Source organism: Copadichromis virginalis, linkage group LG10, assembly GCF_057382275.1.
Source record: "Copadichromis virginalis isolate Kocher_CV1m ecotype Utaka linkage group LG10, C_Virginalis_male_GT1.1, whole genome shotgun sequence".
NCBI classification, from domain to species: domain Eukaryota; kingdom Metazoa; phylum Chordata; class Actinopteri; order Cichliformes; family Cichlidae; genus Copadichromis; species Copadichromis virginalis.
Genome location: NC_140627.1, coordinates 1718263 through 1738604, shown reverse-complemented (window position 1 = coordinate 1738604; position 20342 = coordinate 1718263). Strand labels below are relative to the sequence as shown.

The window sequence follows — 20342 nt, the reverse complement described above, 5'->3', positions numbered from 1 at the left end:
AATTTAAATAAGAACAATTTAAAAAACACAGTCACAATTTGCAGTGATGTAAAGTGTGCTGACCAACACAACACTTGGAAATCGCACTATTCACCTCCAACACCATTTGGAAAATATAAATGTGCTGACAAAACCACGGGAAATACACAAAGTGCAAACATTTGATAGGTGAATACAATTTTTTAAAAACGTGATCAGCTGAGCCGGCTGCACTTAGACTCAGTGCTCAGCTTGGAGCATCACAGGAGGAGAAACTGAACAAATGACAGGCTCGCAGTCAAAATGTTACATGTTGCAAAAATAAATACACAACTATGTATAAACTGAAACTTTGTATCTGACACAAAACAAACAGCAAAAACTCAAAATCTTACCAAGTAAATTTGTCTCATTTCTCAGCTACAGAGTAACGTTTCACTCAGATATGTCCACTCGTGTTTTTTCCACACTGCCGCTTGGATCACTTGTTTCATTGGCAGATTTGTTTGACTAGAAATGAGACAAATAGACTTGGTAAGATCTGGAGTTTGTGACAGTTACAGAAATTATTTAACCTGAACTGAGGCGTTTGTGCCCCCACAGCTGACAGTTGATCTGTTCTCCCACACAAAGCATTGATGAGCGCACACACACACACACACACACACACACACACACACACACACACACACACACACACACACACACACACACACACACACAGGAAAGCTGAGTGACGTCTGCTCTCACACGCCTGAAACGCTGAACTCTGCCCGTTCCAGTGCAAATGAACCTTACAGGCACACAAACATGGGACAAGCAGCTCGTCTGATGGGAAGCAGCCATGTTTCACGTACATGCATGTTCTGACAACTGTTTTCAGAATACTTTAATATTTGCCATGTGACCATCACAAACACACGTTCCTCCGCTGCGTCCCACAGCCACCGACGCTAACCTCTCACACCTGAAGCTCAATGAGCAGGAAGCAGAAATAAGACGCGAATGAAGAGAACACACCTGAGCACAGGTACAACCCCAGATTTTGAAGCGCGCACACACACACACACACACGCACACACACACACACACACACACACACACACACACACGCACACACACACACACACACACGCGCACACACGCACACACACCACACACACACACACACACGCACACACACACACACACACGCACACGCACGTACACACACGCACACACACACACACGCACGCACGCACACACGCACGCACGCACGCACGCACACACGCACACGCACACACACACACACACACACACACACACACACACACACACACACACACACACACACACACAGAGCCTTAAAATCCCCCTTTGTCACCTGCTCGTCTCGTAACACTTCTTGTTTTCTGCACAAAGACGTTAAACTCAGATCATTTGCATGAGAAACAAACTTTCAGAACAATTAAAGCGAGCAGCTCCAGGGGGGCCTGCAGAGGGGGGGGGTCCTTCTTTACGTGACACAGAGGGCCACACCTCTGTCAGCGGGGGGCCCCTGGGAGCCGGGTGTAATCTAGCACTCTGTGTGTGAGTGTTCCTGCCGTGCCCTCCTTTACCCCCCACAGATGTTTATCTGCTGGTGCTCACCGAGTCACACAGCTGCTGTGGAAATGCTTCCCGTGTTTTTAACCCGTCTGTGTCACAGTGAGCAAATTCCTGCGTTTGGTTAGAAAACAAGTCGATCCCCCGACGGTGATCGCAGACATGCCACAAATTCCTGGAAGCAAACTGAGGATTTTCCAGGATTAGAACAAGTATTTGGGAAGTCTCCTACCTACAGCTCCTTATTCAACAATGCAGGACGAAGCTGCTTCCCCCTATAGCTTTGGACCATCTACACACACTACAGGCTCTGTGCTGCTGCAGCTGCACTCACAAAATGGTTGACTCCCCCCTGCTTGGCTGCACAAAATGGCCTCCTCACTCCGGAGCCGACTCCAGAGCAGTCACTGCATCAGTGCGACTATCTCATGCATTTGTCCCCATTAAAGACGCACTTGCATCTCTGCGACGCTTTGTTTCAGCACAGAATCGAACATTCCACACACACAGATGTGACGCTGCGCATTCACACAGCTCTCTTCTATTATTCTATTTCTATGAGCCACACAGATCCACGGGGCTTTTTAATGTCGCTTACCTGAATGTGCATTTTGATGAGCGCCTTTCCGATCAGTGTTGCACCAAAAAAAGTCCAGAAGGGGACCAAAAAGTGTCCGCATGTTATTCCTGCCAGGTCGAACAGGGGATTGGGAATCTGAGGGAAATCAGAAGCACGATCAAAGTCAAGAAAAGCATCCGTGTGTGTTTAGTGTGGACGTCTGCAGAATAAGGAGGATTATTTTATGGCGTTTTATTACAGAAAGAATCGAAATAAGCTTGTGTGGGACTTACAGAGGCGCAGGCTAAAATCCCAAAGAATCCCACTTTCTGGATCAGTTTCTGTACGCCGACTTTCGCCCGGGAGGAGAAGTCCTAAAAAAAAAAAAAAGAGAAAAATGTGCAAATAAATCACCTCCACAGATTTGTTCATTTACACACTGTTAATGAACCGAAGGCTGATGTCAGATCTACAGGCCAGTTTCTTTTAACTCAAAGGTAAAACAGTCAAATTAAATCATTTCCTAATTATCAGCGTTGATTTTAAAAATCAGATCTCACAATGTCTTTAAAATACTTCATTCCGATTCAGTGATAATCATCCTGATCACTGCTGCTTTCTTCAGTTTCCTTTTACTTGCTGGTAAAATTCATTTGAAATGAGAAGAAGCTGAAGTTTCAGGGAATTTGTTTTTGAAGCAGAACAAATTTCACAGTTGTGAGAAACAAACGGCTGCAGCGCTGCTTCCAACGAGCTTTTTAACAACTGCTCGGAAAACTGTTCAAATGTCACATTCACTTGAATTTTTATTTTTATTCCTATTTATTCTATTTATCCCCTTCGTATATTTTATTTATATTGTCTCTGTATTTATATATATGTGTGTGTGTATAACTCTGTAACTTCTGTCGGTGCTGTGCTTTTTTGGAAATCGAATTTCCCAGAGGAACCCACCCAAGGGATTAATAAAGTTCTATCTTATCTCTTATCTTATCTTATTTAAAAAACGGATGCATTTAGATCTTAAAACCAGAGCCTTGCTTTAGTCATTTCTCCTCTTTATAATTCAGTGTTGGTGCAGCAGAGATCAACCTTCTGCCTTTTTTTAATCTAAAAACAAAAACAGCGTCCAGCGAAACGAAAAATGAGATAATTCCTGATTTTTCTCGTCTCTGCTGATTTCTACACGAGTTCAAACAAGCTGCAACAGGAACATTTTCTACCTGCTGCAAATGTGTTTCTACAGAAACACAGCAAATCCTCCAAAATTAGGATTTTAGTAGAGCAGACTTAATGCTCGGAGCTGTCTTTACCTCTCAAATCAGTTTTTAGTTTCCAAACACTCAAAAATCACAGAGCCTTCTAAAACCTGCACTTAGGATGGTTTTATATTTAATATTTCCATGAGCATAATTCTCACTCATACACTTTAATCAAAATAAATGTAAAAACTCTACAAAGGAGAATTTTGTTGTATTGCTTATTTAAAAGCTTGACTGGGGAAAGGTGGGTTTAAAGATTTAGATGAGCTTTGGCTGCTGTAAATATGGATTTTTATCATATGAAAATTCATTTAATTACAAAACTGAATAAACTGGTTTGTCGTGCTTGCACTTTACCTACAGCACAACTTATTAATTCCTTTGTGAAAATGTGAGAAGACAACAGACGTGTTATTCCAGTGACTAATTCTTCGTTGCTGCTGGTCTCGCTCGGCCCCACTGACATCTCCACAAAAGCCTCTTTTCACAGCAATGAGACAGGTTTGACCTCGATGTGTTTTCTGGGAAGAGAAGCTCTGTTTGGATTTTACTTGAACTACTTCTGGGAAAACTGTGAATTTAAAAGGAAACCTCAGATGCAGGACGGCACAATAATATGCAGCTAAATGTTTCTACAATCAGCATTTCTACAACATCCACATCTGTGAAAATTTACATTTTCAAAAGAAATTGCGACTGACAGCCAAACACAAACAGCAATATAACAGCTGGTAAAATTACTGCTTTTAAGTCGATTTTTAATATTTTCATCTTTTGGTTTTAGAAAATAAAGTCTGCTTTCTGTCTTTATTATTTCCACATTTTCTCAGCTTCTCAAACTCGTTGCACCAAAATAATATTTGTTTATAAATCAGTGTAATTGTTGTCATAGATGGGGGATGTAAACATGTAACACTTACAGGCTCTACATATATTAATTATGTCAATTACTGGCTGAGAGCGATATGGATGTAAATAGATATTTTTTCTAAGAGTATTTGATTAGTTTGAAATATCAGGCTGCTGTGTGTTATATATAAATGTGTGTGTGTGTCACAGAGGTTGTCTTTGTGATTTTTAGATTCAACTCCTTTGATATCTGTGGGAATGTTTTCATGCAAAAAATTAAAAACACTTCTTTACAGTGAGCGAGCCCTCGAGCTGCTCGTATGGACAAAATTATTTTGGTTTCAAACCACTAATTCCTGTAAAGACAAATAATTCCTGAACAAAACAAATGACACATTTAGAACCTTCCTCAGGTTATTAAATGCATATTTCACAGTCAAATTTTCATTCGATCTGTGTTAAATGTTTGTGAACTTTATTTTCTTTTAGCAAAAACATTTTTTCCTCACCTGAAAAAAACAAAACAAAAATCAACCAAATTTATCTGAAAAGAGGAATTTTATCAGATGAAAAGGCTAAAAATTGGGTTTATTTTTTGAAAGCAAGGCCTCAGTTTGTGAAACACAGCAGCTTCAAAATTGAGGGGTGGGGGGGCCTGCAATAGATGATCATACCTAATATGGTCAACAAAACCAGTACAGTGCTGATGACATTCTTTACTGGGTGCAACCCAACAGACGGGAAATTTGAGAGACATGGGAGGTCGCCTAATAAGGTGGTGGAGGGGGGAGCGAACGGACACGCAATCTGATTGGTTCACAGTTTGAATTTCTGCCTCTGCTGATGTCCAATCATGAACCCCGGAGTTTTAATTCTAGCCTGTGTGTGTGTGTGTGTGTGTGTGTGTGTGTGTGTGAGAGAGAGAGAGAAATGCTCAGCTGGTGGGAGACAGGGGGAAGGAAGGAATGTGTACGGCTGGTTTATAGCTGAACTGCTGACGACCGTGTCTGGATACCTGACATCTGTGGCTGTTAATGCATCCTACAGTGCCGCTGGGCGCCGCACACACGCAGCCTCGAGTCCCGTTCATTCACCATATCTTGACGCACGCATTGTTTACATTAGGTGCTGTTAGGTGTTAGGTGTGCACTACCAGAGTATATATCAGTGTGAACAGAGGGTCCCTTAGGAGGTGAGGAGAGGCTGTGACACTGATTTACTGTAGCACAACTATGGACACAACTCTGTTTCTGGACCAGGGAAGTGCCCGTCTTTGTTGTTGGCAGCTTATTACCAACACATACAGCGTCCTCCGACCTGCCAGGCTGGCTTAGCAGCGGTGACATCTGCTGAGATGGTGTCAGGGTGCAGCGTCATGAAAGGAGGGAGCTTTGGTTCCAGCTTTGGCTGCTCAGCACAAATCTTTACTCAGCAACCTTCAGTCACCACACAAGGACACAAAACCACATTTGATTTGTTACTCGAGATGATCCGACCAGTCAAGTCCTCGTTTAAGAACCAAATTATAGGCGAGTCAGACGCCTCTTTTCACAGGTTTCGGTCTGTAATGTTTTATGAACATTTACATTTTACAGCCTTAAGATGATTTGACCAGTGAATATATTGTGGATGATTTGCAGATAATTCAAGCAGGTGGCCAAATAAAAAGAAACTCCTCAAACGTAAGGACTCAGCTGCACTCAGTTCAAGCTGGTTTGAGTCTGTTTACTTTTTTGAATTAGATATCGAAAGGAGAGAGCATTATATAATAAGAATAATATTATAATATACTGGATCGCTCCATTGTTTTTAGTGAACATGGTCTGATGTCGTGCGGACTTTTCATTGTGGAAAAGTCGACGAAGCGATCACTTTGTTTTGACTTTTGAGGGACAGAGTTCAGATGGACAAAAAGCAGGCAGTGACCAGGCAATCTGCTCCATGTGGAAAATCAAAGTGTCACACAAGGAAAAATCTATGCATAGCCTATACACAAGTCAACACCCACGCACATTTTTTTCTTCTACATAGAAGACATCTCCAGAGCGCTCGCGAGCCCCCCGACATGAAGACGGCTAAAGTTCATCTCATTAACTCCTGACAAGCCTGCGCCCGCTCTGTCTGGCACAGGAAGTGAAGTGATTAAGGACTCTTGATGCAATCGAAGCTATAGTCGCCTTTCAAAAAAAACAAAAAAACCAAGAGGTACAAATTCAAATCTGTCCAATGGCACAACACACACACACACACACACACACACACACACACACACGCACAAACACACACAAACACACACACCCTGAGTCCACGTTGACAAATTCTTTAACAAGCTGTGGTTAAAGGGAAGCTGGTTTTACTCTGACTCACCCCCCTCCTTTCAAACAGTTTACTGGAAATAAAGAGGGAGGAGGAGGGAGGGGGCACTTTCAGAGAAGTCACGTGACAAGGCTGGGCAAACCACAGCACAGAGAGCCTTTGAGTGCAGTAGGCCAGGGGGGAAGGCAGGCATACGCCCAGCGCAGATGGCCCTGATTTGAGTTACAGGAGATAGGATCCTGGGAGTTGGCAATCAAGAATTCGCAGCCTGTTAACGCTTTCAATGCCAGACGAAGGAAAAAAAGCCCTTCAACAGGAAGTCATTTCTAATGAAGTTATAAGAGATCCAAGCCCAGCAGGATGTTCTGCTATGGTCCGTGTCAGTGCTGAGGATTCCTCTCTGGTGCTCTCACTCACACGGAGCTTGATTTAAGCAGGGAAAAAACTGATGTTCATGACATCAGCGTCTGGAGCCGTTAGAAAAGGCATGACTTCATTATTCTTCTGTTGAATGAATGAGGAAAAACCCAGAGTGCTTTGTTGCTACGCATCACGTGCACTTGTGGCAGGAAGTTGGCACGTGCAGGGTGGGAGAAATACCAGCGGGTTTGAGTCAAAATGCTGGCACCTGAGAAACCTGTCTTACTGATGGGGGGTACAAAGCATCTTAGTCCGACTCTGCTGCCACAGGGGGGAGCGTGTGCTATTGTGTGTGTTTGGGGTTTTTGGGAGGCGGGTGGGGGGGTGCGTATGTGGAACGGGGTAAGGGTTAGAGGGGGTCACTTCCTTCATGAAAAATTTAACCACTTCCTGTCTCATAAACAATGCAGTGATAGTTTGTCCCTTCCAGTCGCAGTGGAGTCGGTTTCCACCGCTGCCGTTAATGCTCAGCTGGTAATATATCATTTAAAAAAGCTATTCCACAGCAGATGAACGCCAACGTCCACAATAAAACGACGTCAGTTAATAAAAGGCTAAATGGTGGACGAGGAAAAAGAAAAAAAAGAGACGTGTTGTGGGATGTCCGTGAGCCAAAGAGGGAATCCCAAGAACATCCGAGCAACAGTAAAAGCCCCGGTGAGAGAAAAAACGTTTCCGTATGCAGCAGGTCTGTGCTGGTGCAAGCAACCCGCCTCCAGCTGCTATCAAAGTGCACATTACATATATACACAAACACACAGTTACCACATATCACAGAACAGAGCGAGCGAGAGAGAAAGAGAGGAGGGGAGAGAGAGATGCAAAGTGAGGAGAACAGCCTGACGTGGTGCAAAAGGAAACTCCTGAGCTCACATTGACCTAACGAGTGCATCCACATGCAGACTGGATGCTTTCATGACTGAAACACATTTCATTTTAATATCAAAATATTTTGAAGTTGCTGTTTTGCTTTTCTCTGTTTTAACGGCAAAATTCAGCATTCGATCAAAGCGTGCTGCTGCGCCGTTGTTGCACTGACAACAAACTTTGATTTATATGCTAAATGACTCCAGTCTAAATATATTTATGCCCAAGGAAAAGCACTGAGTTCATAAAAACCACAAATCTGAATGATAAAGCTCATGAAAAGAAAGCACATGTACATATCTGTGAATATTCAGAGCTTTACGAATTTGATGTCTGTGTCAGCGCAGCCCTCGTCCACTGTTGTAGAGACCCACCTTTTAGCACATCCCAGCACACCCACTCACTTCACCAGATGCACCTTGTTTAGTTCTCTCACCTTTGATTGGGTGTGGTGCTTGTCCTTGATTGCACTCACCTGTCACACATTATATGTCACACAGTATATAAGGACTGCATTCACTTTTGGCTCACTCTTTCCGCACTTCCACACGGGGCGGCAGCTGAGATGAGGTTCTGTTTGGGTTTTTATTTTATGTAATGTTAAGGTAATGAGTAACTTGAATCTCTGTTTTCTTTCAGCATTGGCAGTCCATGTGTGTCTTTGTTTCCTTCCCTTTTTGCCTTATTTATTTGAGAATAAAAGGAGTACCCTGAAAATAATTCTGCATTAGATGGCTGCTTTTCTTATTCTAACCGGATGAGCCCATGAAGCTGATTGCTTCAGCCCTGAACCTTCCTCCCTTCAAAACATGGTCCTCCGAGCCGGAGCAGTGTTAGCGTCATGGATTCAAAGCAGCCATTGACTGAAGGTTTGACTGAAGGTTTGAGAAGATCCAGTCGTGATAGTAGACCTCCTACCTACCTGCAACAGTATGAAGTTCAATACCCTGGAGCTAGAAGAGCTACGTGTGAGACAGAGAGCCAAACTGAATGCCAGCACAGTGATAAAGACACACATGGGCTGCAGGATCCTGTCGGAGAGTCAGAAAGACCACCAGAGACATCCCTTGTTCCTTTACCCACCACCCAAGATGAGGTCATGAGGGAACTCCTAACGACCATGAGGGAGATTAGGCAATTTATGGTTCAATCATCTCCTTCCCATTCTCGTAGCTCCAGATCTTCAATTCGCACAGTCTCATCTGATGGAATCAAAGCTTCTGTATGCAGTTTACGAGCCAGTCCTCAAACACATCAACAACATGAGCAGCTCCCAGTGATTGATACAGTAACCTGTCAATCACCCTTCCAGCCCCCGCAGATTAGCCGTCAGTCTGGCTTAGTTACAGCTGCCAGCCCTCCTTTACCTAATTCAACAATACTAGATGCTGCTATCCCTTCAACTGGTTTGCCTAGACCAGTCCTTGCTACAGAAGATGAGACTCCCTTTGATTTCCTGGCCTTATCACGGCAGGATCCCGACCAGATCTCATGTGTTCAACCTGCTGTTCCTTTAGCTGAAGACCCTGTTCAACCTCTCATTCGCATATCTGACCACAAGCATTGCCCTCCTCTAGAGCAGCAACCAGCTACATCCAATACCTCATATGAACAGAAACCTTTGATATCTGGTACTGCTAGCTCGGGTCACTCCTCTAGCACGAGAACACATGTATATAAGCTTGAAGGTCCTTCATTTCCAGACCTTAGTAGAGAAGACGAAATGCAATACAGGATGTTACGGATGGCCCTTACAAACCACCTTGATCCTCATGAGACAGAGCACTTCAAATATCATGTCCTTCTTGATCACCTCAAAGTAGACCAAGCTAAACGATTAGCTCTTGCCTTTTCCTACGCTCCTGACCCATACACTCAAGCCATCAAAGCCCTTGATGAGCGTTATGGGCAACCAAGACAGCTGGCATTGAAAGAGCTAAAGAATATACTGGAACTGCCTCCTATCAGAGCAGGTGATGGTCAGAGCCTTGATAATTTTGCTCTTCGTGTACAGGCTTTAGTTGGGTTGCTTAGCACTATGGGAGAACAAGGACGTGCAGAACTAGATTGTGGCTCCATGTCGATCGCTTGTTAGTGAAGTTGCCTGCAGAGCATTTCAGTCGCTTCAAACGGCATGTTTACAGGGAACAAGGAGAAATGACGTATACCTTGCCTTTGTTCTCATCCTGGTTGCAAATGGAATGCAGGTGTCAACCAAAGAAGGCCAGTCCTGTTCCATCCTTCAACCAGACACGACCTGCCCGTAAGTACGCTTCTCCACTTACAATATTACATGAAGCAAATACATCTGATGATTCTGTACATGCAACACAGCCGATCATGACAACTAAGGCTACATGTGCATATTGCTGCTCACCAGAACATCACATTAGTAAGTGTCCTGGGTTTATTCAGAAGACAAAGGATGAGAAAACAAACTGGATAAAAGTAAACAAACGGTGTTGGCGTTGTGCTAGGAATCATCAGGCCGCAAAGTGTGACCTGAAGAAAGCATGTGCCACCTGTATGGGACTACATCTCCAGATCCTATGCGATGTAAATAAGAGATCTAAAACTGACACTCATCCTGTAGTGAGGACGCTATACTTTGATAGATCTAGTGATTGTCCCAGTGTCCTTTTAAAGGTCGTGAAAGTGCTCCTGCGAAATGGCAAAAGAACCCTTGAAACATATGCAGTACTTGACGATGGCTCCCAGCGTACCATTCTTCTGACATCAGCTGCACAGCATCTCAACCTAACTGGGGAAGCAGAGAGATTATCACTTAGAACGGTCCGTCAAGAAGTTGAAACTATTCATGGTTCTTCCGTAAGTTTCAAAATCTCACCCATCGCACACCCAGAGAAAACCTACACAATTACTAATGCCTTCACTGCAAATCACCTAGCACTTTCAGACCACACCTACCCTGTATCATCTCTCCAACGGAGATACAAGCATCTTCAAGGTATCCCATTACCCATTATTAATAAAGCAGCGCCACTCCTGCTCATAGGCTCAGATCATACTCACCTCATCACGCCTACTGCTCCATTGAGACAGGGACCATATGGGTCTCCTGCAGGAGTTAAAACCCAATTAGGATGGACACTTCAAGGCCCGATCACAGATTTTCATCCCCAGAGCAGTACAGAGCACGTGCAGTGTTTGTTCACATCTCTCAGTTCATCTGCAGATGTACTGCGTTATCATGTTGAGAAGCTATGGCAACTAGACACTTTACCTGAATACAGTGAGAAATCTGTGATCCGATCAAAGCAAGATCAACTGGCACTGGAACTCCTTGAACAGGCCACAAAAAGGGTTGAGATCAATGGTGTTAATCGCTACGCCACTCCTCTTCGGATGGCAAACTTTCCTCCTTTGAATGTCCCTCCAGATGTAGTCATGTCTAGACTCCGCAACACTGAGGCTCGGTTAGCTAAAGATCCTGGCAAAGCCATGTCTTACAAGGATCAGATTTTGAAATTGGAGCAAGCAGGCTATATAGTCAAACTTAGCCCAGAGGAGATGCACAATAGCAAAGAAACCTGGTATATCCCTCATCATATGACAAGTCACAACAATAAAGATCGCATAGTCTTTGACTGCTCTTTCACATTTCAAGGTCAGTGTCTCAATAAGTACCTATTGCCAGGACCAATCCTAGGCCCAACACTTCTTGGTGTTTTGTTGCGTTTTAGGCAACATTCAGTAGCAATAAGTGGTGACATCAAAGGCATGTTTCACCAAGTCCGTCTTCTGCCTCCTGATAAACCACTCCTCCGATTCCTGTGGCGTGACATGAACAAAGCAGCTCCCCCTTCAGTGTATGAGTGGCAGGTACTCCCCTTTGGTACGACCTGCAGCCCTTGTTGTGCAATCTATGCACTGCAGAAACATGTGAAGGAATATCAATCTGACAAAGATGTGCAGTCTTCAGTAATGCAGTGTTTCTATGTTGATAACTGCTTGCAGAGTTTTCCATCAGCAGAGTTAGCTCGAACACTCCTAGACAAATTAAGAAACCATCTATCAGAAGGAGGCTTCGACCTTCGCCAGTGGGCCAGCAATAATCCTGTTGTGATTAGCCATCTACCATCTGAGGTAAGAACGGCAAGTAATGAACTTTGCCTGACTGAAGACAAGCCATCTGGCCCACATGAACGCACATTAGGATTATTGTGGAATTGTGAGACTGATTTGTTTGCCTATAAATACAGAACTCTAGCCTCACACCCCACCACAATGCGTCGTATCTATGCAGTACTTGCTCGTCTGTATGACCCATTAGGCTACTTACTCCCATTCACAACACGCGCCAAAACCTTGGTGCAAGAGCTATGGAGAAAAGAGAGAGATTGGGACGACCCTTCCCTTCCACACGACCTCTTAGAGGCATGGAAGTCCTGGGAAGAAGAACTTTGTTATCTCCCACAAATTGCCATCCCACGTTGCTATACTTCTAAGGAAATGGATGTTTCTACCACAGTTCGAGACATTCATATCTTCTGTGACGCTTCAGAGCGAGCATATGGTGCTGTCGCATATTTGAGATCAGATGATCTTGAAGGCCATGTAGAACTGAGTTTCTTGTTAGCTCGCTCACGTGTTGCTCCTAAACGGCATTTAACAATACCCAGACTGGAGCTATGCGCAGCCCTACTAGGCGCACGCCTCAGTGAGCTCATACAAACAGAACTCACCTTACCAGTCAGGACTACCACCCTTTGGTCTGACTCGACAACTGTACTTCACTGGCTTCAGTCAGATTCCTGCCGTTTCAAGGTATTCGTAGGAGCCAGAGTCTCAGAAATTCAAAACCTCACAAACAGTCAAGACAGGAGATACATCAATTCAGCCACAAATCCTGCTGATGATGTTACGAGAGGTAAATCCCTGAAAGAGTTCCTTAGCCCAAACAGGTGGACTGAGGGTCCCTCGTTTCTGCATGAACCTCCAAATAACTGGCCCACAGTTACAGATCTCCATCCTGATGATGATCAGACTGAGTTAAAGAAATCCTACTTTTTTGGTATTGTCAGTATACCCTCCCATACATACACACCCAGCTTCAGAACCTATCAAGAGCTATTGGATTTCACGGCTCATTCACTCTCCAACCAAAAGGGTAACATTCCTTCTGCAGCTGATTATCAAACAGCAGAACAAGAAATCCTTCGTCAGGCACAACTGGACAGTTTCGGTGAAGATTTAGCCCGTTTACAGTCAGACAAACCCCTCTCATCCGACAGCCGTCTATTGTGTTTGTCACCAGTGTTGTGCAGGAATTCTGGACTTATCCATGTAGGAGGCCGATTACGGCAAAGCCCAGACTTGGAATTGAATGTCATTCACCCAATAGTACTTGATCCTGCTCATCCAGTGACCAAACTGATCATACAAAATTATGATGACAAACTGCATCATGCTGGTTCAGAAAGACTTTTTGCTGAACTACGTCGGAAATTCTGGATTCTCAGAGGAAGGGAAGCCGTACGCAGGCATCGGTATAGCTGCGTCGCATGTCAGAAATGGAGAGCACAGCCCATCATTCCAAAAATGTCAGACTTGCCTGCTGCTCGTCTTAGGTTATTCAAACCACCTTTCTACTCCACAGGAATAGACTGCTTTGGACCATACAAGGTCAAGACAGGCCGCAGATCGGAGAAAAGGTGGGGAATAATATTCAAATGTCTCACCACTCGGTGTATACATCTTGACCTCCTAAACAGTATGGATACAGACTCCTTCCTCATGGCCCTCCAACGATTCATTTCTCGACGAGGAACACCCCTGGAAATTATGTGATCAAGGAACTAACTTCAAAGGAGGAGATAAGGAACTACGGGCAGCTTTTAACAACCTTGCTCCGACTCTGCAGCCGGTCCTGATGACTAAAAGAATCCATTTCAAATTCAATCCCCCACATGCACCCCATTTCGGCGGAGCCTGGGAGAGGGAGATACGTTCTGTGAAGAATGCTCTGAAGAGGTCTTAAGAACAGTCCTAATTGAGATTGAAGGCATTCTTAACTCAAAACCCCTAGGCTATGTATCCTCAGACATTGCGGACATTGACCCCGTAACCCCAAACCTTCTCCTTATGGGCCGACATGATTCATCACTCCCCCTGGTATCCTATTCTGATTCTGACCTCCTAGGCCGACGACGATGGCGACATGCACAAATATTGGCAGATCACTTCTGGCGACACTTCATAAGAGACTATCTACCATCCCTCCAAAGAAGACCCAAATGGCAGAAGGAAAAACCAGATCTCACATTGAACTCTGTCGTCATGATTATGGATTCACACCTTCCACGAGCCCTTTGGCCTGTAGGAAGAGTGACGCGCTTGCTGAAAAGCCCAGATGACCACATCAGAACTGTGGAGGTCTTAGTACAGGACAAAACCTATATCCGCCCTGTCTCCTGTCTGATCCCCCTGCCCTCGCTTCCTGAAGAAGACTGATCCTGATCATATCAACATATTTCTCACTAGAAATATGGGGGCGGCTGTTGTAGAGACCCACCTTTTAGCACATCCCAGCACACCCACTCACTTCACCAGATGCACCTTGTTTAGTTCTCTCACCTTTGATTGGGTGTGGTGCTTGTCCTTGATTGCACTCACCTGTCACACATTATATGTCACACAGTATATAAGGACTGCATTCACTTTTGGCTCACTCTTTCCGCACTTCCACACGGGGCGGCAGCTGAGGTGAGGTTCTGTTTGGGTTTTTATTTTATGTAATGTTAAGGTAATGAGTAACTTGAATCTCTGTTTTCTTTCAGCATTGGCAGTCCATGTGTGTCTTTGTTTCCTTCCTTTTTTGCCTTATTTATTTGAGAATAAAAGGAGTACCCTGAAAATAATTCTGCATTAGATGGCTGCTTTTCTTATTCTAACCGGATGAGCCCATGAAGCTGATTGCTTCAGCCCTGAACCTTCCTCCCTTCAAAACATCCACATTTGTTGAAGTCGCTGATAATGGAAACAGCGGCTCGTCTCAGGAACCACACGTCGTTAAATATGTTGTAATTATTGACTTCAAAGTTCATTTGTGACAACTAATCACTGATTACTACTTCAGCCAGCTGAAGGCGTAACAGGTACAACGTGGTTTAAGCTGATCAGGTAGAACGAGAAGAAAAAGAAAGATCAAAGTTCAAACCTGCGTAGCTCCTCTGTGTTACAATAGTGCTGAAAGCTGCAACTTATGACTTATTAAATTGATATAAAAGAAAAAAATTACATTTTTAAATTGCTCATTTAAAAAAAACAAAAACAACTTGTGTTTAACTACAACAAATTGGCCCTGATTTAAATTCAATAAGGTGGAAATAACAATTTTTAACCTCCAAGGACCTGCGTCCACATATGTCAATGGTCAATGGTAACTTTATTGTCCCTGATGGGAAATTGATTCGCAGTATGTCAAAACAAACAACAAACATACAACCAACACATCACGTACACTCATTTAAAAAAAAAAAAAAAAAAAAGTCACATTTTGGGTTATTTAGACCAAAATACTCAATTTTGCTCTACAAGGGCCTGATATCCACTAACAAGGACGTTATCCTGCTACTGTTCTATCGAAATTTTAAACGAATATCCTCGGATGTGGCTCTGATTTTTCTTAGAAACAAAAATGAGGTTACATTAATTTTTTTTATTCATGTTTTTACATTCATCAGGTCCCAATCAGCCCAAATATCAGAGAGAAATTAAAAATGCTGCTGTGGAAGAGTTCGGGTCTTAGGAGGTTAACCTTTTATTTTAAAACAATTACTCTATACCTTACAGAAAAAAATATGGTGACCTTTGAAAATATATTTTTGTAAATACAGATGAAAAATAATTCATTAAAATGTGCTTAAAAAAAAAAGTGCTAAAAAGCATTTTGTCAGTTATGGCCAGAGGTCCGTATGTCGGCCATGTTACAATTAAATCCAGTGCTCGTCTGAAGAGGAAAGGGGGCGGAGCCTTTCAGTCTGTGGCACCAGGGCTGTGGACCAGTCTGCCTCTACAACTACGTTTGGTTGACTCTGTGGAATCCTTTAAAAAGCAGTTAAAACTTTACTGTTTAAACAAGCTTTCTGTTGACCAACGCTTTTTACATTTTTATATTTTTAATTTACATTTAAACTCTATATTGTGCATTTTTCTATTTATCGTACTGTTTATTTTCATCTCTGTGTGCAGCGCTTTGTGACTACCTGTCTATGAAAAGTGCTTAATAAATAAACTTTACTTACTTATTTAATTACCCAGAATGCAACTGTGGCTGAACAAGTCACAGATCCTACACGCATGCTTCAAAAGATGAAACGGACACTGAACACGTAGCAGTCCTTTAATATCTGAGACACCCTCATTAAAAAATAAAGTTATTGCTCGCAGCTCAAAGCAGAGAAAATGAGTGAGTCGGCTGCAGCTCGCTTCAGCTGCTGGTCGTTTTATCCACCTGACCTACCGCAGCCTTTGACTGACGATGGACATACACATGACAAGCCTTTGGAAATCCACATGCATGTTTCTGTTCATTCCTCTCCCTCTATTCATAATCGCAAGAGGGTGGAAAAATAAATATTTAGACAGAGTTGTTAGGCATTGTTGAAACATTTGCAGAGATGTTAGACATGAGAACCCAAAAAACCCAAAGTCAAACAGGAAATTACTCAACGAGGGCCCGGATATCGCGGGAACATTTTACTCTAGTGCATCATTGCTGTTCCCTTAGTCACAGCATTGTGAAAGCGCTGCAGTCTTGAGACACCGAGGGGAGGTTCAAACACAAACACACGCAGGTTACAAAAGCAAATTTGCCACATCAGACGTGACTTTTGGTATAGAGCAAAAAAAATGTGATGGAGTGATGAAGGCAAACGAGCGGAGAGGAAACGACAGAAAGATGTGCGATGCAGGAAAGAAGGAGGTAGGAGAGGGGAAGTTTGATTACAGAGAATGATGATGAAGATGATGAGTCTGAGATGAGCAGCGTGTCACCTGCGTGGCCTCTGCCTGGTCCAGCATTTCCTCAAACTCCTGGTAATCCTCATCATCGGGTTCAGTGCCAGACAGCCGAGCCGCTCGCGCCATGAAGTACGGAGGCAGCTCTCCGATGGCTGTGCCCACACCCTGTTCACACACGTTTCATTCATGTTTATACTCATCGTGTGATTTCATATATAACACACACTTCTGTTATGTCAAAATCTGCAATCGACAGAGCTTCTGGACAGATATCTCAGATGTAGAGCGCAGTTATTAAAAACACTTATACTGTATCCAAGATCTGCGGTTAAGTGATGCCACAGCTTTAAATATTAATTATGCCTCAAGACATCTGGCTGTGAAATGACTTTTTGTTACGCTAAATCATTCCATGTTTTTCTTGCCTTCAGACGGTTAATAGACATGAAATATCAATATCCACTATGCAAAGCAGCTTGCGATGCTTGAGGTCGGGGATTTGAGATCAGTGCGCTTAATGGGAATAAAACGGAAAAGATTTACAAGAAATAAATCCGGCAGATTATTAAACAATCATGGATACGTTAAACACGGGTCCAGGGTGTGTGAAACTCCTGGCTCCTCCTCTCCAATCTGCAACCTTTTCAAGAAAATTTAAGATGCGCTAACAAATCTGGGGGAGAGGGAGCTCGTCCAAGCAACCAGAACATCCAAGTCCGACAGCGACAATGAGCTTGTAGCCATATGATTGTGTGATTGTAGGGGGCTTAACAGGAAGAAAGCGGAAGTGATTTGGGGGGGAAATAAATCCTCAGCACTTCAGTCGGTTCACCAAGTTCATCCACCAAAACATGAGAACAGGGCAGGAGTTCGGAGGGGGGAGAGAGCGGGTGAGGGTTACAGACTTAATTAACACAATGAAAACAGCCGCCAAGAAATGCTGCGTTTTTGGAGTTGCTCACAGCTCATTAGTTTAATGTTTCCAGGCACAAAGGAAAAGTATGCGCAAAGCCGGGGACAAGAAGATACAGTTAGTTTAAGTTTCAGATGACAAATGGGTGATTTCGAGATTTACCACATCCCGACACCCTTCGATGCACCGACAGCAACGAAAAGAAGAAAAAATCCTTTTGCACTTCAGTCGTCTCATTGGAACACAAAACAACTTCTCCCCCAGAAGGATATAACTGACTAATCGCAGGCACATTACTTGTATGTTGCTGGATGGCTGGAGCCAGAAGATGATTAGTAGGTAGTTAGCAACCATGGCAGCAACAACAAGCCCAAACAATCATTCTCGGGAGGCGGTGCTATCCCCAAACCTGGCAAACTCGATCTTTAATCTGGACACCCTGTTCTCTTGTTAACACTGGAGTCTTTGATGAAATGTGCCAGTTTTTTTCCTCATAATGGAGATGTGTCTTAATCTCCCTGGCAGCTGCTCCATTCAGCAGCTCTGCCTCTGTGTGTGAGCATTGTGGCCGTGTGGGTTTGTGTGGGGGGCAGCGAAACGCGTCTACCTGCACGGCGCCGCTCTTAAAGCGGACCTCTGAGCTTCTCTGTCCACCGAGCACAGAGAAGAAGAGACAACAAAGAGGACAGAGAAGGTAGGAGGGGAATCACACGCGTCTCATCAGCGACGTATCCACAAGGTGGGAGGAGGAGGGGAAATGTTGACGTGGGCGCTTTGAAGCCGTGGGTGCGACAGGTGTTTCCAACTGAATCGCCGACAAGCCTCGGCCGAGGTCGTGCCAGGCTGAGGTTACAAAGGGGCAGTGGTTGGTTGGTAGTGGGTGGTTATGCATCCGAGGGGATTGGATAGCACCCCCCCCGCCAACACACACTTGGATATCGCTGCTCGTAACACGATGCTGCAGCTCGACTGGGAGAAAAATGCGACTCCATTTTGAAAGCAGAGAAACGACCGTGCTGCACCAATTAATAAAACATGCACACCTTTCTTTTTTACATGCTGGATCGGTGTGTGTACACATATATGGTAACACAAAGTGGAAGGTTGGAGGGGACGTTTAAAGTGAAAACGGATCAAATAAAGATCAAGTCAAAGGACCATAACTGCATAATTATATAAAATAAAGTTACGTAACGAACGCCGGTCTGAGCAGGGAGCCCAGTTCCAGTAAAGCCTCGTAGCTGATAACATGCATTTCCCCCTCATCTCTGAACCTTCCACATTAAGAGGAAAAGGGAAATGGACAACAATGATCAAAGTCATCTAATGTGTCAGACGCCAAGTTCTCTATTCTCCGAATGTTCAGCAGGTCCACACGTCACTGAGAAAACGTAAACTAAAGCGCACATAATCGAGCGTGACTGTTGTGTTTTTGTGTGCAAGTTATCGTCAGTGACTTTATAAAAACTCACGCAGACCCACGCGCTCTGGAAGTGGACGCTGCTAATACGAGACCTCCAAGTGTTTGAAAAGCAGCTGTTTTCATATAAAGAGATAAAAATGTTTCTGACGCACGTCTGAAAAAAACCTCATCGATTGAAAAAAAGAGATGTTGGTCTTTGCAGCCGCAGGGTTGGTTAGAGGTGTGAAACCATCGATGCTGGTTAGGGGAAATTCACAGGAAGGAGCAGGGGTTTTCCAAGCAGACCAGTTATCAATGAATACATTTGCACCCAGTTTTAATGCACCTTTGTGTCGTTTCTGCTTTGAGTGTGAAAGGTAAAAAAATGCAAGTTAATTAGCATAAATTAGCATAACCTTTGATATGGCCAGAATGGCGCCAAAGAGTTTAAATAGTCTGTATTAGGATTCGATCTTCACCAAGTTTTGAGCGTGCTGTCCTTCAGGTTTTGGTGCGATTCTGCGTAACGACACCCACTGAATACGTCTACAAAGATGGTTTTTTCTTAGTTCATGAGAAACTGACATTTAGCAGACATGAGATATCCCCCTGTAAGCATCACAAACACTGAACACTGCTACGAGCTGTGGCTAATATGAAAGGTTGCTGCAAACTGTGACTGAAACGGAACGAAAGGAGCCAAACTCTGCAGGTTTTTAAAATGTTCTCATCTGTAATGTCCACAGCTGACGGTGCCTGACGTGTAACACACACTCACCCACATACAAGCTTCCAGACGGACCTTAGAGAGGATGGTCCACAGTGAGACTTTTCCCTGGAGCGTCTCTGACCCCACAGCTTCCACACCCACCTGCTCAGCACCAGAATCTGATGCTGGTGCTTCCTGTTGGGGACAAACTATTTGTTCTGGATACGGTGGCTCGGGGAAATCCACAGAGCCGCACTCGTAGGCCGCCAGGGTCACCGATGCTATGTGTGGTCCCTGGAAAAAGAGAAAGACAGAGATAGAGGCGGAGAAGAAAGGAAGATAAAGTGAAAAGGGAAAAAAGAGTGGGAGTAAGTCTACCTGAGTCAGAGAGGAAGACCCCTTTGTTATTAGCATAGACACCGATTGAGTCAAATACTGAGGAACAGAAAGGCAGTTATCCGTGGGCCAGTATCGCTCCTGTGTTTTATAAAGATGGA

At 43.9% G+C, this 20342-nt stretch overlaps 1 protein-coding gene across 3 annotated transcripts in view; it reads right to left on the bottom strand.

Moving 5' to 3' along the window:
- LOC146699623 (vacuole membrane protein 1-like) overlaps positions 1-20342 on the bottom strand; it is a 56564-nt gene that overhangs the window by 17529 nt on the left and 18693 nt on the right. For 2 of the 3 annotated variants that reach the window (XM_085469418.1, XM_085469417.1), the window contains exons 6-9: positions 19915-20139; positions 16855-16986; positions 2416-2496; positions 2162-2278 (exon numbers count right to left, since the gene is read on the bottom strand). In XM_085469418.1, the coding sequence (XP_085325544.1) occupies positions 2162-2278; positions 2416-2496; positions 16855-16986; positions 19915-20139 (555 nt within the window). The remainder of the gene's footprint in view (positions 1-2161; positions 2279-2415; positions 2497-16854; positions 16987-19914; positions 20140-20342) is intronic. The other variant, XM_085469419.1, reaches the window with a different exon arrangement.